This window comes from Anser anser, assembly GCF_964211835.1.
Source record: "Anser anser genome assembly, chromosome: 7".
Classification (NCBI taxonomy): domain Eukaryota; kingdom Metazoa; phylum Chordata; class Aves; order Anseriformes; family Anatidae; genus Anser; species Anser anser.
In genome coordinates, this window is record NC_139727.1 from 10655074 (window position 1) to 10680971 (window position 25898).

General features: G+C 37.3%; 1 protein-coding gene across 2 annotated transcripts in view; it reads right to left on the reverse strand.

The window, feature by feature from the left end:
* PARG (poly(ADP-ribose) glycohydrolase) overlaps window positions 1-25898 on the reverse strand; it is a 65408-nt gene that overhangs the window by 31059 nt on the left and 8451 nt on the right. The window contains exons 4-9 of one of the 2 annotated variants that reach the window (XM_083845314.1): window positions 24795-24978; window positions 23395-23517; window positions 22873-22956; window positions 20727-20801; window positions 4323-4415; window positions 2125-2282 (exon numbers count right to left, since the gene is read on the reverse strand). In XM_083845314.1, coding sequence (XP_083701440.1) covers window positions 2125-2282; window positions 4323-4415; window positions 20727-20801; window positions 22873-22956; window positions 23395-23517; window positions 24795-24978 — 717 coding nt within the window. Of the gene's footprint in view, window positions 1-2124; window positions 2283-4322; window positions 4416-20726; window positions 20802-22872; window positions 22957-23394; window positions 23518-24794; window positions 24982-25898 lie in introns of both variants that reach the window. The other variant, XM_083845313.1, reaches the window with a different exon arrangement.

A 25898-nucleotide genomic window follows, 5' to 3' on the forward strand; every position in this document is an offset into this window, starting at 1 on the left:
ACACATTTGCTCTTATTTTATCTACCGCTAGTCACACCTCCTTCCTACTTCACTAATCTGCTCGTTATCAAATGCAAAATAACGAGGGAAAAAATAACCTTAGGCCAACAAATGATTAAATAAAAAGGATCACAATGATAAGCGTTCTTACATAAGAACACAAAAAAGCATACATTGGCAAACGCTGAGGAACATACGCTTTTAAACTTCAGGAAAAAGAGGACATCAGCGTTCCTTCTTTTCTCCAGTTTGGTTACAACATTCTTGCACTTACGCAAGTAAAACTGCCTTTCTACCTTATGTGACCAAAAGCAGAGCATTACTTCACACGCAATGCAAGAGGGAGGCCTGAAGAATGGCTGTTGTATTATCCCTTTTAAATAATATTACAGGAATTTACTACCAGTAATAGCACTAAGAAGCCAAGTAAGAGAGAGCAAAGGACTGACCAGAATAAGGCAAAAATCCTGAACAGTTAGAGCTTTTTACTGACTATTCTTTTAAGTCTATGGCAGTAATTTATTTACCTAGTAGTTTTCCAAGGCTTTTTTTGTATTAAAAGTAGTTCAAAATATTATGTCCTGAGTTAACCACTAGTATTACACTGTAATACTGTGACTTTACGTACCTGTGCAATGTTCTGTGTGAATTTATTTCAAAGACTTTGCAGCATTTTATTCTACAGTTGATAATTCAACTGCTTGGTTTAGACTATGTTTAAGGTACAATAAAAACCTGATACAAGGAAAAAAATCATCTATAAGCCTGCAGTTGGGACAGTCAAACAGGCCCCTGTCCAGAACCTTGCTGTCTTCTCCCACTACCCTGAACATAAGCTGCTTTAACAAATGGATGGTTACTTCTCACTTATTTGTACTTATGACCTGATGGTGGAAAATATGCTGAACCCCTACGGGGCACAAATGACCACTCACACTTCTCTTCTGTACCCCGCTGCACTGTTGGATTAAACACCAAGTCAGGAAACATTTACTAAGTATAGCTTTCTGGTCTCTCTTCTGAAATACTCAGTGTAGAGAAACTTCAGCTAACTCTTAGCGACAACGAGCACCAAAACCTTTATGAGTGTTCCAGCACATTTGACATGATTTATTTCGGCCAGTTAGAGCCTAGTGTGGCTCTTATGACACAAATGCTCAAGTGCTGGATTACAGGTAACACTGCATCTTTATATCTTGTCTCAACGTTCAGAGCATATATGCTATGTGTATTAACTGTGAGGGAATGAGGAAAACCTCCAGATGATGATCTGTCCGAGACAAATAAACCTAAGGTTAATCCACACAGAATTGTACAGAAGCGACCAGAGAAAAGAAACTCATTTCTAATCTACAAGTCTGTGTGAACTATACTATTCTGCAGCAGAAAATGATCTCATCCTTTTCCCCATTTATAACTGAAATAAGGACATTTATGCAATAACAGATACAAAGAAAATATTTCAAATCTGTATGCATGGTAGTATTGAGGAACGGAAAGAATAAGGGCTTGTTTAGAAATCAAAGTCTTTTCAGTTAAATTCATGTTGTGGTCTTACAACCTTCCTAGACTAATTTGCAGGGCAGATTTATTTTAATGTGAAGCTCTACAACTGCCTTAAAGTGATAGGCAGATGTATGGTTACTGAAGAATCAAGTCCTAGTCCTGACTCAACGTGCAGATCGCTACTGCTAACACAAAGGAGACAACAGGAACATGTCTGGGGAAGCACTGACCTTTAAATTAAATACATATAAAATATCTGAAGCAAAACCAAAATAGGCCATTCATAGACAAATGGCTATATAGAAGTAGGAAATTGCATCAGTTTAATTGTGCCAGTGTAAGACTGTGCCTTGTGCACGTGCACACAGGGAAACAGAAAAGGAAATATTAAACAATCTTCCTGCATGCAAGTTTTTTGTTGCCTTTTTTTTTTTTTTAAGTAGTTGCATTTCTTTCTTGTCCCTTAGATGTAAGAAGAAAATAAGAACGCAAACTACTGAAACCAGTGAGCACAGTCTTCTAAAAACATGGAAGAAGAAACAGGTTTCTCCCCGTAAATGACAAGTACAATATTTTCATTGAAGGGTTATCAGTTCCATTTACTCCAGAGTGCCATACCTGTTGAAGTTAATGTCGGGATAACTAGAATACTCGGACTTCATCTTCGCATTGCGACGTGGAAAAGTACAGAAGAAAGCATTGGCCAGAAAGCTAGCAATCTGTTCTTGTGACATTGTGATGGAGTGATTCATCTTTTGTTTCAGCAGAGGTACTGGCTACCAAGTGGGAACAAAACAAGTGAGGGGGAGGGAGAGCCAGGAGAGAAGGGAGGGAAGGAGAGAAAAATAATTAGCTTACCCATTTTAAAAGAAAAAACAGCAGCACAAAATTACATTTGTTAAATTAGAGCAAGAGTAATTTAGGTCATTGGTGAACCCTTTAATCAGCAGCACCATTAAAGTCAAGAACAGTTTATTCAAGACAATTGGGAAAAAGCTTGCTTGACAAACTGCAGATTTCTAATCAATAATAAAAAAGAGACCAGGAACACACAACTTATCAAACAAAACCAGGGGAAAGAGAGGACAAAGAATAGACAGGATTTGCAATTCCTGGGCAATCTTAAAAACTGAAGTAAAAAAAAAAATAAAAATGCAACTTTGACAGTTGTACAGTTAAAAACCCCTAATGAATGTTTTCAGTTACAATAATCAAGCATTGTACTTTACAAAGAAAGGGGGAGGTCACTCCACAGATCATCCTATGACTTCAATTTTTTTCTGTCCTCCCTGAACTAAAAAACAGACTGATAATCTTTGCAGGAAGTATAGGATCATTGATTCTTTTATAATCTGAATGAATAAAAAAAGCATAGCTTCATTTTGGTCTTCACTTCGGGGTTTGACTCTAGTTTGGATTTTTTTTCCAGTTTAAAGAGAAACAAAATGGGAGGTGGGGAACAAACCTGAAGCATTACACATCTTCCGTTTTATCAGGCTTTAGCGTCCTGATATGGAATATTCCCTCACCACATTCAAGGTAGTTTATTTAAAAACAAAACAAAAAACAAACAAAAAAGCAATTAAAAAAATGCATCTCTATTTACCAAGGAATCAGTAACAATTATGATAAATCCACTTGACAGAAGGGAGAGAAGAGTTCTCACCTCTTCTTCCAACACTCCTAGCCATAGCCACTAGCCTAGCTCCAGCAGAGCTGAGCAGCTACCTTTTAAAACTTGCAGTTATGAATACAGAAGCTGTTGCTAATTTAGACTGTTGAATACACAGCCCTGTTTACTCCAGAACACAAGTTTTCCTTCATTCTTATAATTACTACATTCACTGCATCTCATTCTGTTTTCTGCCTATTTAAGTAACAATCTACATTATGATGTCTGAAATCACACAGGTGGGGGGGGGAGGAGAAGCCTGAGACGCTCTCAGTCCTATAAGCCTATAAAAATAGGTTATGCTGGACAGTATATTCTACTGGAACAAGTTTAGCTTCATATAACCCAAAAATGAAGTCTGACGAAGTCCTTAACCATTTATTAATGGTTAAGAACTGGCTGTACTGGCTAACAGTACAACATCTTTATAATAGGCATTACTACATGAACTTCTGAATCCTGTGTGTTACTCTGTGTTCAGAAACTTCTTGGCAGTCTCAAAAAATTCTCCTACCAGTGACCAGTCAAAAAAACAAAGCTTCAATATTCATATTGTTTGAAATTATCTACCTATTGTAGAACACCTTCTGCATGAAGTAAGAAAAGATTTACTGTTCCAGTTCAACAAAAATCAATGTAGAAAATTGTGACAAAGGAGCTTACAAATTAGTCCTAACCCTGCCAGTGTGTTGTCATGCAACCTCACTTATTTGATTAGTCCTATTCACTTCAACGAAATTATTCACAGTAAGGCTTTTATTAGCTTTACAACCCACAGAACTGATTCCAGTAACAGTAACAAAGATCTAGTTAGGTTTGTATGTGCACAAGTTTTGCAATGCTCTATGCAGAATAAAGTATGCTCCCACAAAATGCTTTATGAAAACACTACTTCTATGTTTCAAAAAGTGAAAATCAGGTGTTTCAAGCTTATTCAAGTATTTCAGTTGATAAGTGTGATTCTATTATATTGTTACAGACGTGTGTCGTCCATTCTGTTCCCTCAGCTTCATCTACATTCAATACAAAAGCTATATTTTTATTAAGAATATAATGTAAGCTTGATCTTTTGACCCTAGCCATTAGCTTCAGTTTGCAGAAAACCGGTCTGCCAGAGAACATTTAGCTAGCTATGTTTACTTACCTGTGTGCAGATACTAGGGAGACAAAGCGCAAGCTTGACCATATCAGGAAGAATGGACTGGAACAAATGCTGGGCCTCTGCATCTTCAAGAACCTGTTAAAAAGGGAAAAAATAGATATATTTTTTAAAAGGATAATTAAAAAAAATCTCAGAAATAACTGTACAAAACAAGTTTGTGAAGACAGGATCCGTTCAAAAGAAATGGAAGGAAAAAACAGGTCCTATTAGCTTAATTCAAATCCGTAGCATTCATTATCATAGTACTTCACTGCATTTTACTTTGCAATAATCCGCTAAACTGAAATATACAAACTATTCTCTCTCTCTGAAAAGCTGCATGTCATGAAATGCAGGATGAAAGAATCTTGAATAGTTAAGTTTGACTCTTTTCAAAGCAAAGAGCCAAATTCTCCGCTAATACGAATCACTACATAACCACTAAAGTACTGGCACGGTTTGATTTACTTTCATATTCAGGCTATACACTGAGGCAAGCACCTGTGACATTCTCCTGTTAAGGACACACAAAACACACTGGGGCAGACTGATGGTCCTCAGCAGCAGCAACAGAAAATGCTCTAAGGGCATGCGAGCCTGGCCACTCTGCTCTTCCCCCCCATCCCATCACATTCCCCCAACATCCACAGCCACCGGACTACCTTCATTAAAGGGTGCGACCCACCTGGTCCCCCAAGTTCTCCCACGCCACCTTGCCAGCCTCTTCCTGTAACCTGCTTCCCAAGATGGAAGAGACCGCAACTAATGATGCTCAAACAGGTACGCCCAGGTTCCACGAGGTTTTTCAAAGCTTTTACACTCAAGACCTGGTCACACCAAGCCCCTCTGCCCCATTATCAACTGCTTTCCTGACACTGCCTGGCCCGCAGCCTGTATGTTCGGCAGCTTTGGCAAATCCCATCTGGTTATCAAGCCAATGCAGCCAGAGAGCTGCCAGCAATGAGTCCAGCTCCCTCTTCTAAGTTGCAAATGACAGTTCCAAGCTCAACCAAAGGAAATTAAGATGCCTACTTTCCAACACACACTGTTCCCCATAAAATACAAGCTGAAAATATTGTTTGGAGGCTATCAGTTTCAGGTCTTCCAAAATCATTAAAATAACAGAAGTATCTCTGCTCTAGTCCATCCCATTTCAAGTGATATAAAATGCTGAGTGCTCAGGAAGTTAAAAAAAACAACCAACAAAACAAATACTCAAAGAACAAACAGCACATGGTGTGAGTGTGTGTCTGTATGGAAGAATAAAAGGATATTTCCAATACCTACATAGTTACTTCCCATACATTACGTATGCTGCTCAGGGATACATACAAACAACGTTTTAATTATAAATTGAAACAAGAACTTACAAAGAACAGCGAACCTAAGAAATCTGAAAATCATTCAATAGAGCAGGAATGCAAGTAACTTTTTTTTTTAAAGACTAATAAATATTAATCTCACTTCTACTGCTGTTGGCTACATATACACTTAGTTTTACACAGAATAGGTCAGATATTGAAAATTATCACCTAACCGTTATCATCATCTGCTCTAGCAGGAAACTTTTCCCTGTTCTTAGGTGCGATGTTTTTAAGTGCCAGAAACAAACCAAATACGCATTTAAGGACTGAATTTCAGATCTCAATAAATAAAATGAATATGTAAGTTAAATCTATTCAAAAGATGACATTTAACCTCAGATGTCTACCAGGCTGTCAAACTCTGATATTCTCTCCCCTTCGGGTAACACTTCCTCTCTTTCAGAATTGACATATAAAGAGTGGCTGCTGTGCTTTGCTGACTGCCACAGACTATACAGTATCACTTATCTGGTGACACATTATGGCACTGGGCTTTTCATAGCTGTCAAGGCTTCAACCTTCTCTTTATGCTTCTTTTAAAACAATATAACAATGGTAAGAGACGATTTCTTCCCAAAGCAGAAGCAGGGCCAGCAACTGTTCAGCTCAGCTCTGATGCAGAATATATAACTAGAAAGTTTACTTTTTAAACTCTGAAATGCTACTTTTCATTCTCCTTATCTTCCTAATGTTGTATCGGAACAGTCTCCTTTCTAAATTATTCCCATACACAATTTTTACTAGACCTCCACTAACAAAACCATCAAAATCGCAAGCTGTTAATACTCAGAAGCATTTTCATTGGACTTCAGACAGATGATTCCTACACTGAAATGACAAATCACTTTTTGTTGCTATTCCTGCATCTAAATGACAAATGACTTTTTATTGCTGCTGCTGTTGTATTTTTTTGAAAGGACTGTCACCAGATAAGTCACTTAAAGGACCCCACAACTTACATACGACCACTACGAGGGCTAAGCTCACAAACCTCGCCAAGCAACTGCCAACTCTACCCTTCTCTAATTGAACCAAGCAGCCCAAGTGTCCCTGTTTTAAATGCTCCCCTATTTAGGCACAGCTCTTCTAACTTCTCCCAAAAACTTTCTCCCTAAAAACAACTCCTTGGGTGCAATATTCAGCCCTGTGCTTCTCTTGAGGAGATAGGCCATTACTGAACAGTGGCATTAAGTCAGAAACACATAGCCTTTCTCACCTCTAAGTTCCTAGAGAACCAAGTAACTTGAGTCACGGTCACAGCGTAATCATAACTTTACCTTTTCTGCCCACAGATTCTTCCTTTGAGGTTTCATAGACAGAGAACACCTGAAAAACCCTGTCTGCTTCACCCTCATCCTCTGGACCACCAAAGCAGCATACTAGCAGCTTTGTAGGCCACCCACTATAAGTGCATGTTCTCAGCTATGCTCAGTGCTGTGTGGAGCCTGGTTTTCATCTGTAACATGCTTCTCAGACATAGAAAACAGGAAAAGAAAAAAAAAAGGACAGTCAGCCATGGAAAGTAAACGGACTCCAGGATGTGGAGTGCTGACACCACAGCTACATCTGACAGACGCCCCAGGATGCAAACACCAGCATGGGAGAACCCTGCAGCAGCACAGAGAACACCTGGTCACAGAACTGAATACAGATTTATTTAGAAGGAAACCCTCTTCAGGAAGCAATGACTTGTACTGATATAAAAAGCAGCATATTTTAGAGTTGTATTGCATATTCTACTTATTTATTGTCACTGAAAGAGGGATGTGTCATTCTTCATCCTCAAATACACACACCCACCCCATGTTCTTGAGATCCTTCAGCTTGCTGACCCAACAGGAAAATAACCTGGGGGACCTGTCTTCCACTGCACTAGTAAGTCAGAGCAGGCTACCAAACAGTCATGCATTACCAACGTGGCGCAGGGTGGGTAAAACAGACCCAGGCAGTCCACTCGCCAATGGGCTACAAAGCAACTCTTCACTGAAGAAGCAACGTTCCAGTTAGTGCAAAGCTGTTACAAGAAGAATCTCACTGAACAAGATCTCCTAGTACAGGGATACCTGTATTTATTCCGTAATGTGCTTTTAACCATATACAGTCTTTTTCGAGGCTGCAACTATGCAAACATTAAGAGAAAGGACTGAATTTTGTTTTTGAATGCTTAGTATTTGTTTTATAACTTAAGGAATTCTAAAATACAAAATGGTTTTCAAGAGTTTTTGATGAAAAAAATACATTAGCTACCATAGCAATTTTGTTTTTTACACAACTGATCGTTTTCTCCTTTCCTTATTATACATACATACCCTCTGCAGCTTCTTTCAGGGTTTGAAGCAAAACAAAAATATATTGTTGACTTTATTCATAGTCCTCCAATCAAGCAAAAATTATTTAGGAATGGAATAAGAGCAGGGGTTACCTCCAACGGAAAAGTACATGTAATCAGAGTTACAAAACATGAATTGCCTTTTTCCAAAGAAATCACTCTGCGATTTCGTCAGTATTTGCAGTGGAGTGATTGACTAAACAGAAGTGACTTAGAGCTCCAATTCCTAAGATGCAAATGGTTCAGCGAGCTGTAGCAGAGCTAAGAGCTCTTGGCCAAACTTGCATTGCAATTTTACAAAATGAACATTTATAGAGCAGCAAAGAGGTCTAACTACTGCTGTAAGTAATGGCCTCTTGTCACTATAAACTAGTCCTCCAAAATGTAACGAATGAGCATGCCTGACAGTCCCAGCAAGAAGGATCTGAGGTAGCATGGGTTGATAGTGATGGTAGAGTTTAAATCTAAATCTGACAGCTCATTAAACCAAACCAGCTACACATACAGAACACAAACTCGGACACCTCTATCTATCACATGGGAAGGTTGAATAATCAAGTCAGCAGGCAAAACAACATGCTAAGACAGCAACAGCTTAATGTTTTCAATTTGTTTTTACTTCCCCATATTAACTTCAGCAGCAGGACAATGACCACCCGAACCACATTCTTAAGGACGAAGGGGAAAAACAGAGGTCAGACTTCAGACTTGATGTCTGATTCCCTAATTCTAATGGATTTCAGCCTTCTTTTTCCTTCCCAGCTGTCATAGTGCTGCTTGTACTTTCTTAGAACTAATTTCAGTTCCTGCTTGTAAATGCGCTGTATAATCAGCTACCGCACTGAACTGCCTTTCCAGTGAGAGTTTTCCTAATTGCTCTCATGTAAGATCTCATAGGGTTACAAGTGGTAATGGCCTCCTAACTGATACATTAGACAAACTGGGTAACTTCTACCTACCATATTCACAGTAATCTTACTCTCCTGGTCTCAGAATTTTTTTCTTCACTACCTTCAATTTGTCTCAAATAAAACAAACTCTGTATATATTTACAAGACATTAAGATCTACACAAACACTTCCAAACTGAGAAACCTGACTGCAAATAGAAGTGTAGCATATAATGTATATAGTTTACCCAGACATAACTTTAATATATCTCCTTGTCTTTGAATTGCAGACCTGGAGAGGAGGTAAGTGAACAAAGGAGTACTAGTCACATTTTTACAAAGACAAAGACTAGCTCAGTGCCACATGCAAGAAATCTGGTATCAGTCTGAACCATGAAGCCTAACACAACTCACAATGGTCTTCTGAATAAAAGTTTGATCAACCTCTGTAATTTTGCAACTTTGGTGAGGATTACAGAATAAACAGAAAACTGAAAAAAGTGAAAACTAATTTGGGAAAAAAAGGAGAATAGGAACTTGTGTTTGAAGGCTTAATTTCTTAAGAAATTACAAGGAGTATTACAACCTTTTTTTTCCTGTTTGTGAGCATTTAAAATTATTTTTTCCCCCATTCAGCGCATAGACTGTATCTCCCTTCCAAAAGGTCCTCTATTGCTGACTTGAGAGAAAAGCTCTGTTGCGCACTCACTCTTCTACAAAATATCCACGTTTTGATAGCGTTCGCAATTTCCATTTCCCACTTGTTTTTTAGAAGTGTATTCCACAAAATACCCTCTGAGTCATCCTGAGGTGTCTCCCCTTAAGCTCTTTCCTTTCAGATGATGCTTATACAAAAACTTGTGTATTTAAGCAATCATGTAACAGATCCTTAGTGTACTATGTACTGTCTTCCTTTCCTCTTAGTTCCTGAGCACTCTACACTTACCTACTTGTTCTCCTCTGTCCCAAATAGAAGTCAAATGCTTTTTGTTCACTGTTTGTGCAACACTTAAGCCTGGCTGAGTCTAGATCCACGACTAAAACTCTTCAGTGCCAATAAAACAACCAAGCCATTGTCTATTATATTCAAGCCTATTACCAGAATTATAATACCAGAATTATACTACTCAGGTCTTTTACCAGAACGTAAAACAGCCTCAGATTGCCAACCTGCACTGCCTTTCTTTCTCTCATTCTTGTCATAAGTACTTTTAAAAATCAGAGAATCCTCAAAGCAGACTTTCTCAATAGGTTATTTGGAAAAGCTGGGAAACAAAACAAAAAAGCCCAAACAAGTTCTTATTAAGTGACTTTGAAAACTAGTATATTAACTTAATATACATGAAATAAAAAGCTTCACTAAGTCATACTCTCTGGAAAGTCTTTTCTTCTGGACGGAGAGCAGATGAATTCTATTTAAACTTGTCATGCCTCCACTACTGGCATACCCTAGACACGTAGATACCTAGACAGAGACATTAGGCTGCAGCCCACTGACTTGTATGCATATGTACAGACTGCTGGCCATAATGCAAAATATTATACATATAAACAAGGTTGAAACCTTGAAGCAAAGCACGGGGGAGGAATAGATGAGGGAGGGGGCAGGGAAACCCTAACGTTTTACTTTAGTTCCTATTTGATTAAGTTAATGAACTTCTACAACTCCAGGAAATAATAAACTCTCACCCGCCTCCTTCAGCTCCCTTACAAAACTAATTCAGTAGGAAACACACTTAGCTGTCAAATCCATCTCATTTCTTGAGCCCTTGTCTGATTAGAAACCAGAGCAAGGACAAAGTAATCTTTGGAGAGAGGAGGGGAAAAAAAAATAAACACAGCATTATGCAGAAAAGAATCTTATTTGAGAAGAAGAATGCTTCTGACATTTATCAAAACCACAAACTGACACTTCAAAAGGAAAAAGAAAGACAGCTTACAAGGCAGAGGTTAATTCATTTTTGTTTATTTTTTTTCCCCTGAAGGCTCATTCACATCTTCTGCCAATCCAGCCCTGAAATGCTCTCTCAGGTGTATCATACCTAACAACTGCAGCTTTGCTCTTAAAGCTTTTCAACATTCTAGATAAAGTCCAGTCATTTATGAGAGGGGAAAAAAAAACCACAAGTATATTTATTTTTGTATCTCCTTTTAATGGTTTTAAAAACCCCGTTTATACTTCTACCATACTGGAAATCTAACCTCAACCACGCTCATTGGCAATGAGTGAAACCTCCGTCCCACCTCTCCCCAGGCCACAAGCCGGCTCCACCTGCACATTCTTGAAAAGCAATTCTATCGTGAGCAGAAGCGCCACAACCACGTCCAAAGCAATGGCAGACTCCTGGGAGGAAGAGTCAAATACTGCTTTTTAAATGCTCCTGAGGTGGGAAGTACGAAGTACCGAAAAAGGGCTATGGCCTTGTTTCTACAGCAGGGCTATAACATGAGGGAAAAACCTCCATCTTTCATCTGACTGAAAAGATAAGGATAAAATAGATAAGTTTCCACATTCATTCAAAACTTTTACCTCCCTAAAAAAATGCTTGGGCGGGGGGGAAAGTTTACTACTGCTATGATTTTGAAAACATCAGCTAAGAACTACACTGGGGGAGCATCTAAAAGTCATCGGCTATTTAACTACAACTATTTCAGAGAGTATCTCAAGAGTTTTGTTTTTTTTAACCACCACCATTTTTTTATTTTAACTGCTCCAGACATTAAAAATCTAAAGGCATACAGCATCTAAGGAAAACCACAGCAACCAGAAGAAGTTTCTTTCATTCATTTGGGATAGCAGGGTAAAGTATGGATAAATAATAAATGTAATCTAATGGAAGCAAAGAATTTTTTTCATCAGCATTCTGCCCTCAAACTGAAAGAAAACAACTAACAGAAGATAGACTTTAAACCCCAGATATTTGTATTTATTTTTATTATTTTAAACAGGAATGTTCCCAATAAAAGGGAAAAACTATTGAAGAGATCTTAAGGAGTATCTTTCCATTGTCTCAAAGCATTACGTATCCACAAACACTTTAGACTTTATAATTAGAACTACACCTGGTATATGTAGGAATCCCTTCCCTGCTAATTCTGAGTCTATGCAATAGTTATTGTGATGGTGCTTATAAAGCACCACTTCAAAAGACAACTCAGCTGTTTTACTGGGAAGTACAGAAAACTAACAATAAGCCTGTAATTCAGTACACGTTGCCATTTCACCTCTACAATGCTTAGCTACTAACATTTTGAATGGGTACAAAATGCATATTTCCCGCTCACCCCAGAGAAGCTTACATTTTCTACAACATGGGGAGAAATTCCTTTCTGGTGCTGTGAAAAAGCAACCCTTCTCAGCACATTCAAAAAGACATTTTCAGTTTAGATTTGAAAAAAGTAGGCTGATGTAATGAAAATTGTTTGAAAACATCTGGACTAAAATGAAATCCAGTGAAGAGCAATGGATAGGCTATTTTCAGCCTTGGGACATTTTGTTTCTTGCTTAAAAGCCTACCTTTGTAATGCTGACATCTCTGTACAATGCTCACTTCTGTTAGTACTGTCCAAACAATTATAAAAATGATTAATCAAAAAACCAGTCACCAGAACAATTTGGTCCTTTAAAATTCTTTCTGTTCCAATACCTCTGATTACAGCAATCATTTTCTTCCAGCAGGTCATTCAAACAACAAAACATACAGGAAAGACTGACATAGTTCCTAAGACCTGCTAGGAGTCAAGAATAGTGTAAAGCCTTATTAGAACCAAAAATCTCTTAGGATACACATATACTAAACAGTAGTAGTTTTCTTAACAGTGTAATCCTTTTCAAAAAATGAAGGAAAATCCAGAGCTCAGTCATAATCCAACTACAGTCAAATCATCTTCAGATATCTTGAATTTATATATTCCTTCTTAGAAGAAAAGATGGAAATAATGTTTAAAAAAAGGAAGTATACTTTCCAAAAATTGTCCAGGTATTTTCTAAATTTTCTTAATCTTAAATTTAAGGTTATTTAATAAAGCTTAAGACCACAGGCTGAGGTTCTGTGGTTGTGAAATTTTGCAATTTCAATTTTTCAATGGAAATATTTACTTAAGAGCACATTTCTTAATTTCATTCTTAGCAGCTTAGTGATCTCAAAACACAAAGTAGAGAAGCAGCAGACAAACTGTCAGTAGAAAAATCAGAGGCGCAAATACTAAGTTCTCAAGCTTTTAATATGCTCCCTTTTACCTCAATTACTTATATCTGACATTTTCTAAAAGTAACGAGTTCATGCCAGATGCACTAGTATACTATGTGGCAACACACATTCAAATGGGAAACCGTACTTCCATCAAAACATACAGTAAACATCTTGTAGATTTTATCCCAGGTTGTACTAGTTGTATGCCACAATTCAGCATAACACACTTGCTACATTGTTGAGAGTAACATACCATGTTTCTCTTCCATTTCTTTGAATCATTCCCAAATACAAAGCGTCAACTAATAGAAATAAGACTCCTTGTAGAGGAGACTCCTGCACCACTCATTAAGAACATCCTCCTATATTCTAGAAACTGCACAGAACATCTACAGTAGAAAAAAGTGGTAGCTTACAAAGTATGGGCACATTTCCATATGAATATTGCTAAGCCAAAATTTAGACAGTAAGGATTTGTGCAAATGTAAGATAATTTGTAGTACAATGAAGATCTTCAATTTTTTCAAGAAAAGGAAATGAGCCTTTTGGAAGAACAAAACATCTGTAATATGGATGCATGACATTTGTAGAAAATATAAAAGACTATATCTATACATTTATATTTATAAATTTGCCTACTTGTTACACGTTTATCTTTAATGAATATATCAACTTGATAAAGTTCATAAAATATTTATAGAAAATTTTAAAGAGTTATTGATCTTCTAGAAATCTACAGACTCTTGTGCATAAAAATAGATGACAATGAAGCCTTACGCCCTGACTGTTCCAGCCTTCCAAAAGGATCTAACATCCAGAAGAATGATCGTCATGTGAGTTTTAATGGAAAAAAGCAGGGAGAAGTAGGACTCCTTTTCTAATCCTGGTTCAAAATTAATTACAGTTGTAGTTTTAAGACAATGTTTTTTAATAGCCCATATCCTATAATCACGTAAAAGCACCAAGGGTGAAGAAAAATTACAATGCATTACTTCAATGTGACAACTGACCTTGTTTTCCTCCTACATCGCTTTGCACCAGATTTTAGGATTAGCTGAAACTGTGCCATAAGGGAAAAACAAAACAAAACCCACATACCCACAACTTCTAATAGCCAGTTTTAAGGTTTAAACCAGCAACTCGTTGCTTATGTGGGAATCAAATATGTAGATCCCTGTCATTACACAGATTGATTGGCTTCAAACAGCTTTCCCAGAAGACAAAAAGACCACAAAATGTCCATAAATTTTCACTGCAAACATACACATGCTTTTTTGTACATCAAAACCCAAACCCAGCCACTGAAAACTGAGTATTATGTAGTGGAGAAAGAGAGCTTCTTTGTAGAGATAATGATAGTGTATTCCATTCAAGTCTTCCTACTTGCATCAAGTAGGCACAAGGGGTTTAAAGTTCTGCAGCACACCTAAAAAAACTATTTTTAAAAGGCATGAGCACCTTCAAGTGATGCTCACTTGAAGCGTCAACTAACATAACTATTTTGTCCTTTTAAAAGCAAGTAGCATATAGATTTCCATGTCTTTCTGTCAGCAGCATCTCATATTGGTGTTACACCACAATGCAGGCTGAATGCCAAGGCCACTTCTGCCTCTCATCCTCAACCCAAAGCGAGAAGAATGTAAAAATGGACAAATGTCCATCATATCCCCAAACCTGTCTGACAGAGACGAAGAAAAGATGCCTAGCAAAGTCTAACAGCAAGCAATCAGCAGCACTCCCTCAACACACCACCATTACTTGTAGTAATCAGTGTTTAAAAAATGCCCAGAGACCACCACAGTATCTGTGTATATGCTAACAGGACCTCTGTACCAGGGATCTGTGCAAATCCTTTCAAAACCTGATGCAAACCCTTCGCATCTTCAACTTCCCCTGAGACAAGGAGTTCCACAGCTTTTTATGCAGTATCTAAGCAGATAATTCCTTTTGTCCATTTTTGAAATCCACACCTGCTAGGAATATTCGCGCAGTGTCCCTTAACTGTTGTACTAGAGGAATAAATGGTCCTTTCTTCTCAACTGTGTTATATTCCTTTAGGACACCACTGTCGTATCCATTCCTCACCTCTCTCTCACCTAAGATGAAAAATAAGAGTCCTAGACTATTTCAATGTTCCTCATATGGAAGCTATTGCGTATCTTTAATCCATTCCTGACTCCTCTCATTATATCTTCTCCGTTTCCCAGACACAAGCTTTCCACTAATAGGATCAAGCTCAAGGAGTCCAGACAAACAAAAATACAGATACAAGGTGAACATCTGTAAGAGACAGTATGACACATTTTTTCACATAACTCACAGAACTGAAATGAGAAGAGCCTATAACTTAGATAACACGCACGGTAAAATTATAAAGCATATTCCTTTGTTTTCTGACGCTACAAATAAGATGCAAGTGCCATAGTTATCCTCCAAGTTTCAAAGCACTTTAGAAGTCTGAAATTAAACAACGTGGACAATCAAAGCTCCCATTGTTGCTTCGTTGCCTGAAGAGTTCCTTTTCGAAACTTTAAGTACCTTTCCTGCATATTCTTCCAGTAGATTTGTTATTAAGTATTGCTGCTAAATCTCCCAAGTTTCAGATGGGACCCAATAATTCAATTTCATGCAGTTCTAGTGCAAAGGACAAAAACAAAACACGAGGCTGTTCACAGACGGGTTCATCTAAGAACAGTTCAGATTTTATGATGACAGTGGTTCTATATCATTAAGTTCCTGAAGCTTCACAACATAAGTGCTGTGGACTTAAGTTCTTGTACACTACACAACTAAAATGGATTTTTTTTTTTTTTAAAAAAAGATCACCTACTAAGGAATTTAGGCACTATGTATACAAAGTCATGTAACTTTCAGGTTTAAAAACACTCCCCTGTTCCTGAAAGAACAGAACAAAAGTACGCCATAAGGGGAAGAACTCGTGAAACAGCCTTAGTAAGAATTATGCTTTTGCACTAAGAGACTTTAGAACAATGCAATAATAACAAAGAATGTCCAGAACAAGCAAGCCCTAACTAAAGCAGCAGGCCACATGATCATCTTAAATGATAGATTCTCTTTTTCCCTTTAAATAAAGTTGCTACTGCTAGAGATTAGTATAAGGCTTAAGTCCTGAACGATGACTTTTTATTTCCTGCACTCTGGAAAGAACAAAAGAGTTTGGACTTGCCTACAAGCGGAAGGGCCGACCTACAAGGGAAAACAACAACAAAAACAAACAAACAAAAAATAACCTACTATAGTACATAGCAGTGTAGATTACAAGATTGTCAATTTATTACGTGCTATCACCATTCATGGAAACAAAGCTCATCCACACACACATTGGTGTGGGTCTCAAGACAGCTGCATCCACAGCAGCTTCCTCACGTTCCCTTTTCTGCTTGCTGTTCATACTTTCTTCTCTGGTTTCTAGTTAATTTCTGGGAAAATAATGCACTTTCAAATGACAAGAATTTTGCAAGTAAGATGAAAAATGTTAGCACTAATAATTCTCACCCAGTAAGTAATAACTTGAATAAATCCTAAGCCTGTTTGCCAATATTAACAAACAGATGGAAGAACAAATCAATATGACTGTGCGGAAATTCCATAGAGGACAACAAAACTGTCAGATGTCTGAAGCAAATAAGCCACCGAGAGCTTGATGCACATTACTGATGGGTACTATGAACTTTTTGAAAGAAACAACAACAACAAAAAAATACCACCAAGCCCCCAAATTTACTTCACTGTACAAACATGAATTCAAACATTAACTGGCACAGTTGTTTTTTGAAAATAGCATGAGGGCTCCCTCTTCTGACAAATCTTTGTAGGACTGGTCCACCTCTGTCAGGGTATGTATGCGTGTTTCGTTATTTTGTTTGTTTGTTTTTTTGTGCTGAGAAGAATTCAGAAAGACTTCTGTTACATTTTAAACCCAAAATTTGAAGCACAAATAAGCAAAAGATGTCACAAAATCCAGTCTCACTGTTGTAGATAAGTTTATGCCTACAAGGTCAAAATGCCTAGTTTTCCATTTATGCCTCAAGACTGTAAATATACACAAACCTTTGGGATAAAGCTTGGCGAGAAAGGACAACGAACTGCATAAACATATCCAGCTAGAAACACATCAAAAGAAAAACAACCACTACTGTGCTGATACCTGACTTTTTTTTCTCCCAAACAACAGATCTTTCTGTAAAACAGTATTATTAAATAAAAGAAAGCTTTAGCCTGGTGCTGCTTGGGTATTTCAAAGCAATTAACTTATTGGCTTTATGTGACAAAGTTGAATTCGCTTGTGAAACTTGTCTCCACTGAATGAATTCATTATATTACATTTTGTTCTACAGACTCCTGATCCTACCAGCTACACAGAAGACCAAGTATGGTAGAGAATCATAAGAGGAGGAAAATACCCTTCCTCTTGTGTTTGAGTTCCAGGTCTAAAAAATGAGCTACCTTTGGAAGACTTCCATTAGCATACTGTCCAGAGCCATAAGGGGCCCACCTTGCAAAGTACGTGTTAGGAAAAGACAAAGATGCTCAGCTCTACACCACATGCTGGGGTTACCTCTGGATGCCAGGAACTGCACTGCAAGTATAGAGGATGGTGAGGGAGAGGGGCACTTGTTTTATTGCATATACATTTCTCCATCACCTTCAATGCACTACTGAACTCTTGTTGCCATCCAAGAACCATAGGTGTTGTGGTCAGCCCTATAGAGCAAGCGATGGCACAGGAACCAAGTAAAGCAATACAGTCTGCATGAAACCACCAGGCTTTCCTGGAAGCTTCCACCAAGCCACCCAACAAGTCTGACCATTCAAAAAAACTTCAGCAAGACAGAAAAGTCCACTTCAGGAGATTAAATCACTCTTTTACTAATTCAACATGACAGATTCAAAATTAAGTGCCTCTATATAGCACAGGACGACAAAAATCGTGAGCTGACCGCTCAAACACCATCAGTCTTACAGGGAAGAGCCCTTCTTTCTAGACCTTGCTCTACTCATGTCAATTTGTTTTTTGGTACTGAACATGCATTTTAGTACCAGACAGTGGAAAAAAACGTGACCCACACCTACACAGCAGAAAACCTGGGTCACACACACAGTATTTATTTCCCTTTAGTCGAGAAAGTTGAAAGTATTTCATCTTATAGAAAAACAAGTCCAAGAAACTGGTAATTACTATTATTAGACCAAAATTGATTTGAATCTCACAGGTAGGTTTTTAGAAGATTGCCTATTTTGTCTGTGTAACTTGGAAGGAAACTACTTAAAATATGAAACACAAAGCAAGAGAAAGCCACTGATATGAAAACTTTAATGGATTAATAGATGAGGTGAGCTGTGCCCAGAACTGGAATAAATAGCATCAAATGTGGCTTTATAATTCCCCAAACACAGTCCCATTAAAGTACTATCTCAACATAATGGCCCAAATGAGCCACTGAAATACACACCAATAGATTTGTGGACCCAGGTCCCTTCTAAATCAGGCGACAGAATTCTTGGATAAGAATGTATTAGGAGTTGACAGTGCCCAGGAATATAGATGTTTGAGGCTCATAGACCGTCTTATCTCTTTCCTTTAATACATATTTGCAACTATTTCCCACAACTCTTTATTGGGCTGTTCCACCCTTTGCCTGATTACTTGAGCCAGCTTTCTTTTCAAGCAAACCATTCAACTTCTGGTGAGCAAATATCGCCTGAAATGCTTTTCCTCTTCCCTCAAAACCAAGGGATAAAAAGGGATAAAAAAAAAAGAAAACACACGAGCCAATGGTAAGCCCTTAATCATTAGCTCCCAAATACAAGAACTCCAAAAGGCACACTCCACTACAGCTAGTGTATTCAGGGCATTTCCAGAGAGGATCTCACCTTCTCACTGAAAAGCTGCTCAGATAAGCAGACTGTAAATGCTTTGAAAGCAGATGCCTTATTGATTTACAAAGCTTGAAGAGTTCACACATCTCTTAATAATAGAGATTTTAAGCATCTTTCTGCATGTTTCCCCTCCACACATCCCCTTCACTAAACTCAATATATTCAACAAACAAAGCCAGGCTATGATTTTGCTCCTATAGATAAGGGGCCACTATTCTATAGTGCTTCACTGTTACTCATTTAATGTAGTGCTGCATGCTCTTCAAGTTAGTCTAAAATTCATGTTTTTAAACTGTTTTCCTCCTTTCATCGGGGAGCCTCAGAAGTAAATCACCATTCCCAGGTGACAGAAATTGCCTTTTCACTCTTGGTGAAAGATTTGATGCCCAACAGATAGTTTATTTCCCTATTGCTCCTCTCTTCTCTGGAGACAGCTGATTTAACTTGCTCTCCCTGCCTGATGACCTCTGAATCTAATCACCTCTGTTTCTGAACTCCCAGATACATGACACAAAACCATCAAGACAAGCTCAGATGCATTCGTAGCAATATGGTGCAAATCTGACCATTCCTGAGAATATTTTTAAATATATCATTTTAAACAAAATGACATGCTTTAAAAACATTTTGTAGTAATTTAAATATGTATCCTTTGATAACACAAACACGAATAGTTAAAGGCCAACTGAACAAGCCAAGTTAACTTGGAGTAGTACAAGAGGCAACAGGAGCAAGAGAGGCCAAATGTCTACAATCTCTATCACTACAGTCTGTAAAACACGGAGGGAGCACTAAACTGGCAAGATGGAAATAGCCAGCAAACATGAGAGATACCACCAGCATTTCTGTAGCTACCTTCTGTCAGCAATAACACTGCATTGCATGCAAAACAAAACTCCTGTAAAATAGCAGTCCCTATCAGCAACAGAAAGAACAGTCCTCTAATCACATGAATAGAGCAGACATCTGTAATTAACAAATTCAATTCAAATCAAATTTAGTTTCCACTGAACCTAAATGCTACTTAGCAACCCCTTACCCAAAAAACAAGCACAGGTACACGTAACTCCTGAGCTGGAAAAAAATAATATGCTTTCTATTACATCTCATTTCATCTCCCGTACTGTATTAACTAGCCTAGTTTCTGATCATCAGTCAGGACATATATTAAAAGTAGCCCAACGTGCATTTGCCACCTACTACTCATTTTTCTGTTCCATTCTTTTCTGAGAAGCTAATACAAAATCATACAAACCACTGCAATCTTTCAAGAGTCTTCACAGTTTAAATTAATCATCCCAGCGTACAGCCAAATTTTAGTGCTAGACCACCAAAGCACAGTCTATACAAACATCACTGTAATGCAGCATTAAAGTTGTTTAAGAAAGTACAAAGCAACATTTTTTAAAACAAGAAACCATTACACTGGAAAAGTCAATACAACTGATTAATAAATACGGTTTCCATAAACAAAAAAGGCATTGCTCACCTTACCTTCAGTAACCTTAGTTGTTACCAATGCACTCAAATCAGCTGCTTATGATTTAAAATGAATCTAGTTCATAAAGTCTAATTATAATTTTAACTGAAGTTATCAGGCAAGTAACTATCCACTTAAATGACTGCAATACCTTTACTCTTGAAAAGGGAAAGGAAGCCAAAAGTATTATGACATGAAGACAAGTCATTTACATTTTGCCTTTCTTCCTATTTTCAATCAACATGGTTTACCTTGTCACAGAAGTCAGTAAGAGCTGTGAAGTCCCATTTCTTGGCATAAGCAACATTGTACCTCAGTATAGCCTCCTATGGAAAGAGCACAACAAAATAAAGCAGAGAGACATTCAGTTAACAAAAGAAAAATAATTTTATTAATTTCCTTTTTGAAGAAATAGTACCATCTAGTGGATACAACCTGTCACAGAGCCTACCTAAATCCATGCAACTGTATTAATATGGTGCAGCTCTGAATGATACCAAACTCCGTATTTTAGGTCCAGCATTGAGCAAGCTACAGTCAGTAGTGCTCTGTGGTACATTTGCATATGCCTGCAACACACAATATAAATACTCCACCCTCCCCAGAACTTGCTTTCTTTATAGAGGTAGAAAAAGCATCCCTCAGCAGTCTAGCAGAATTTTTACCAGTTTAGCAGACTAAAGAATCAGAACCACAACAAAATCAACTAGACCCTTCACAAGAACCAGCTTTAAAAAGCTCTCAGGAAAAAAACATCAAATAAAAACAAAACTAACAAAAGTAAATTTCACAAGTTGCTGGGGGACAGTAGTTATTCATTCAAAGTGTATCTGCAGCTTTTCTATAGTCTTCTTTGCCTTTCAGGTATAATCTGAATTACGTTATTTTTAGAAAAAAAAACAAAAAAACACTAATAGCAATTCTAAGCTGCTACAAATTAAAATTCATTAATTCCTGATGGAAGAGCCAACAAGAACAATAAGATTTATCAACAGAACATTAGTCTCCAAAACTTGAAGATTTTTTCAGCAACTTGAATCGAGTATGCTGTTGTGAACAGTTATTTTTCAAACTCACTTTTCTGTGCATCACCCTACCTTCCTGGCTACAGAACAAGCCTGCATGCTATATTTATCAACAAAGTAGTAGTTACCACTGGACAGCTTTGTACAGATTTATGGAGTAGAATTTGTTTTAACAAGAGCTAAGAAATTCAGTGGGAACACTTGAGAATCTGAACTTTTTTCCTAGACATTGTGTGCAAGCATATTGCATATATAGTACTTTGTTCTAAGCAGCATGGTAACAAGAAAACACATCAAGCAAGCCATAGAAACTCTCAGACAGAATTGCCTCTTTAACAGAGTAATAAAAGTCTTTTTTCCCTGATTAAATGCAATACAACAAAATGCCAAGATTTAAGAGTCAAGTATGAGCATCTAATATTGACAGCAGATGTCAGTATAAAGATTTCAGCAAGGGGCATTTTAACAATTCATTAGACAGATGAAAATTCAGAATTCTTTCTGCATCTGCATAGGGAACTGCAGAGCTAACAGGGATATTTAAATGCTCCGTCTCATGATCTAAGAAATGACAAGCCAACAGAGAATCTAACAGGAACTGAGAGCAGCTTCATCACAACCCAGTTTTCATGACGTCCTTGCCATTTACAAAAGATGTTTTTTCCATGAAGGGCTTTGTAGCTTCCACAATAAAGTAATTTCTCTGTAACTGACTGCTGAATAATTTCTAAATAAAATTACTGGTGGCAATTATTTATTCAATGTGTGTACTGCCTAGCACTCTGAGCAGTTGTTTTTCAAGCATCAAATAACCTGCAGAGCTCTTCAAAATAGAACTATATCAGAAGATGTGAAAACAGGTAGAGGAAGACAATAGATTCTAAACAACTAAGAGTACTATTTTTAAACCTTCAGTTTAATTCTTTTAATTAACCAGAGTCTCCTAACTGGGAAGGAAACAGATTACACACTGAAGTTCCAAAAACAGTGTGATAATCTTTTTATAATTAGTTGAGTTTAAAAAAGAAGCAAACAAAAAGCTAACACCACACACCTTAAGAGAATTAAACACGACCTCGATAATGCTGTTCAGCAGCTATTATATTTAGAGCAGCAGTACAGCAAAGCTGTTATTTAAGATATCTAAGATACCAGAGGTGATCACAGGGAGAGAATCAAAATGTTTCCCAGCTTCCACCTTTGAGTTTGTAGAATTTATTAGGAAATCCCTTGAACAGCAGAGATTGTTTATTTATTTTTAATAACAAATATATAGGACTGAGCCAGACTTACTGACAACAGTACATAGAAAGACTTAAAGTACTTCTATGAGTTTATGCATATAGACCAGATTTCAAACTGACAAACTTACCTTCAAATCGTGGGAGCATGTAAATTTGTTAAGTAAGGCAGTTTGGATTAGTTCCCATCGACTTCCAGCAGTTCTATCTCCATTCTTTAAAACAAAAGCCCAAAATAAAGTCAGATGAAGTTATTCAAAACAGAATGATATATTTAGTAATAATTAACTTCCTCGCCACAAAATTTTAAGGGTTACTTCGTGAATATCTTTAAAAATAAACAAAATATTTTGAGCATCTGTAAAGTACTTTTGCATCACTTTCATTCGTATTTGTTGGCATCCCAAAAAAAGCAAACATATATGCCATCACATAAAAGGGTTAAGTAAAACAAAAAAAAAAAGGCTTCCCCTTTGTTTGAAACATCACAACCCAGAATTCAGCTTTTTCAGACCAGATGTTCATCTACTAGATCTTCCAGTTTCCATACACAGCTTGACAACCAAGCATGTGTGAAAATACAGTACACTGAAAACTTATCTATATGTAAGTCAGTTTTATTTTATTGCACTCCTGTAAGTGTTTTGACTTACCTCATCCTCTACAGGGTATAAATTTTGTTCTGAGCACGGCATTTTAACATGTTTGTTGTCCCACAAATCTTTGTAGTGAGTTGGGAAAGGTTTAGGCACCTCTCCTTCCCTCAGAAGATCTACCTAAAACACAGGAGGAGGAAGAAAAAAAAAAAAACACAACTCAGGCTCTACTTTCAATTTTTTTTTTTAAATGGAAAAAATAAAGATCAGATATTTAGTTAAGAAAAAGCTCATCTACAACTGCCTCTTTTGGAATAGGGAAAGTTACAACAAGCTATTTGGTTAGAAAAATCCATCTTTCGCTCTGTTAAATCCACAGTAACATCAGACACAGCTCAAAGCCAAAGATGAACATGCAGTGAGAAATGAGTGGGAAAAATTCAGTATCTCCTTTCAGACTAGAGGTAAAAACTACAGAATCTTCAAGTTCCCCTCAAGTCTTACACTTGGTGAAAAGAATATCATTTGACCTCTTGATGCATAGTGAAATAAAGGTTATAAACGAAATTATTTTTATGTCCTAATTATCAGCTGAAGACTTCCTCATTTATAAAGAAGCACCTATATAGTTTCATGCAAATATTTCCCAAATACTTAAAATAGAGTTCCAAATGTAACCATTGCCATATATAGAAATCACATTCTTTAATCTGACATTGAAAAGAACGATAAATCATTACAGATGTAGTAATATTTCAAGTTTATTCCACATAGCATCAGAAATGTAAAAAATAAGTGATGGGATGTTAAAGATCTAACCTGCTGTACAGCTTTCTGGCAGCACTGATTTTCTCGTTACTTGCATTTAAACCTAATGTGCTTTTCTTTTGTTTAGGATTCACCCATAACCTTACAGGTTACTGGTCACATTTTATTAAAAAAATAATTTGCATATTACTCCAAAGGAGTAAGACATATATGTCAGATCTGGCCTAAAATACAGTGATAAAATTGCTAGTAATTTGTCTTTTCTTCCTCTCTCTCTATATCTTGAACACTTCGAACCTTTTACATATCCTGAACCAAAACCAGAATTGCATTAAAATTAAAATATAACATAAAAGCGTTGAAGTATAAATTTTACTTGCAGACATATTTAAACTCCCACAGTTCTCAAATCTGACAAGGAAGTACACATGCACCTATGCAAAAGACAAATATTTGTCCCTAATAGTCTAGAGGCAGTAAAGCCCAAATTACACTTCTTTAGAGTCCCAATACCCTAAATTTATGCATCAAAAAGTCAATTTTCAGGAAAGTCAGTTGTCCCAGTATGCCCACAAGGAATGGCAAAGAAAGATTCCCACAACCTGCCAATACTGTGAGACTAACGTATGGCATTTCACGTTATTGAACAATTCTTTATGAAATTTGATTTCAGCACGGAAGTATCTTACTCTGATGGTTACTGTATGATTGGCTGAGGGTCTCAGGTGAGGAAGACGGGCCCCGCACATGGGCATTCTTCTCATCTCTTCAATTGGTGTCCCAAACCACTTCTTATTAGTTGGAAGAGGAGGTGGCACATATTTAGGAATCTTCCTTCCTGGCCTCTGGGGTTTGAATTCACACTTTTCTTTCCTGCTGTTAAAATAGAAATACATTGAAACATTTTATTTCCACTTCAGCCTTACATTTATAAACAAGTCAGTTTATTTGCTAGCCTTTGCTGTGACCCCAGGACAAACATTAGTCTTGGGAAAACTCCTACTGCTAACAGCCTCCTCCCTGACACATCCATGTACACGGTGCCCACCAAAACACTTTTCTCTACACACACCTTCCCTGAACTGCAGTAGGTTAGCAAGGCAGGTTTTTCCTCTAAAGAGCCATGCTCTTTCCCAGCAGGCTCTGTTTATCCACGTGCTCAATCATTATCTTATTCCTTAGCAGAGATCTCACCGGGCACAGATGACAGATCAGCATTTGCCTGGATCTCTTCTACACACTCTTCTCTAGAATACAGATGCACATACTCCCTCTTTAAACTAGTACCTACTCAATCACATTTTCTCACCAGGGTTGTGTTTTTCATGCCAACTATACTTGCAATAAGTGTTTAAATTTAAAAGTAACCTAACACAGGTGAACAAAATACCTTCAACAATCATAGATATTTCCACGGATCCAAGATATTTTGCTGAAGAAAATCTGAACCTGCTGAAAACCCATACGAAACATGCAAATGCCCAACAAACCACCTCTGTACCAACAAAAAAGAGACTCGTGTTACACACAGGCACAGAAAAAGAAGCAGACATTTTTCCCCCAATAGCAGAACTAAAAGGAGGTCTATGATAGAAATAAAACTTGGATACAAGTAAGTTTATCAATATAATCATATTGATTGAGCATTTGATGCAGTAATGCTCTTGAAAAGCTGTGAAATGCATCAAAAATCTTATACCATAAGAGAGAATATGCCAGTTTCTTCTGTTGGTGTTTCTTTTTTGGTTTGTTGTTCTTTTTAGTTTAGTTTTTTTTTTTTTTTAAGACAAAAA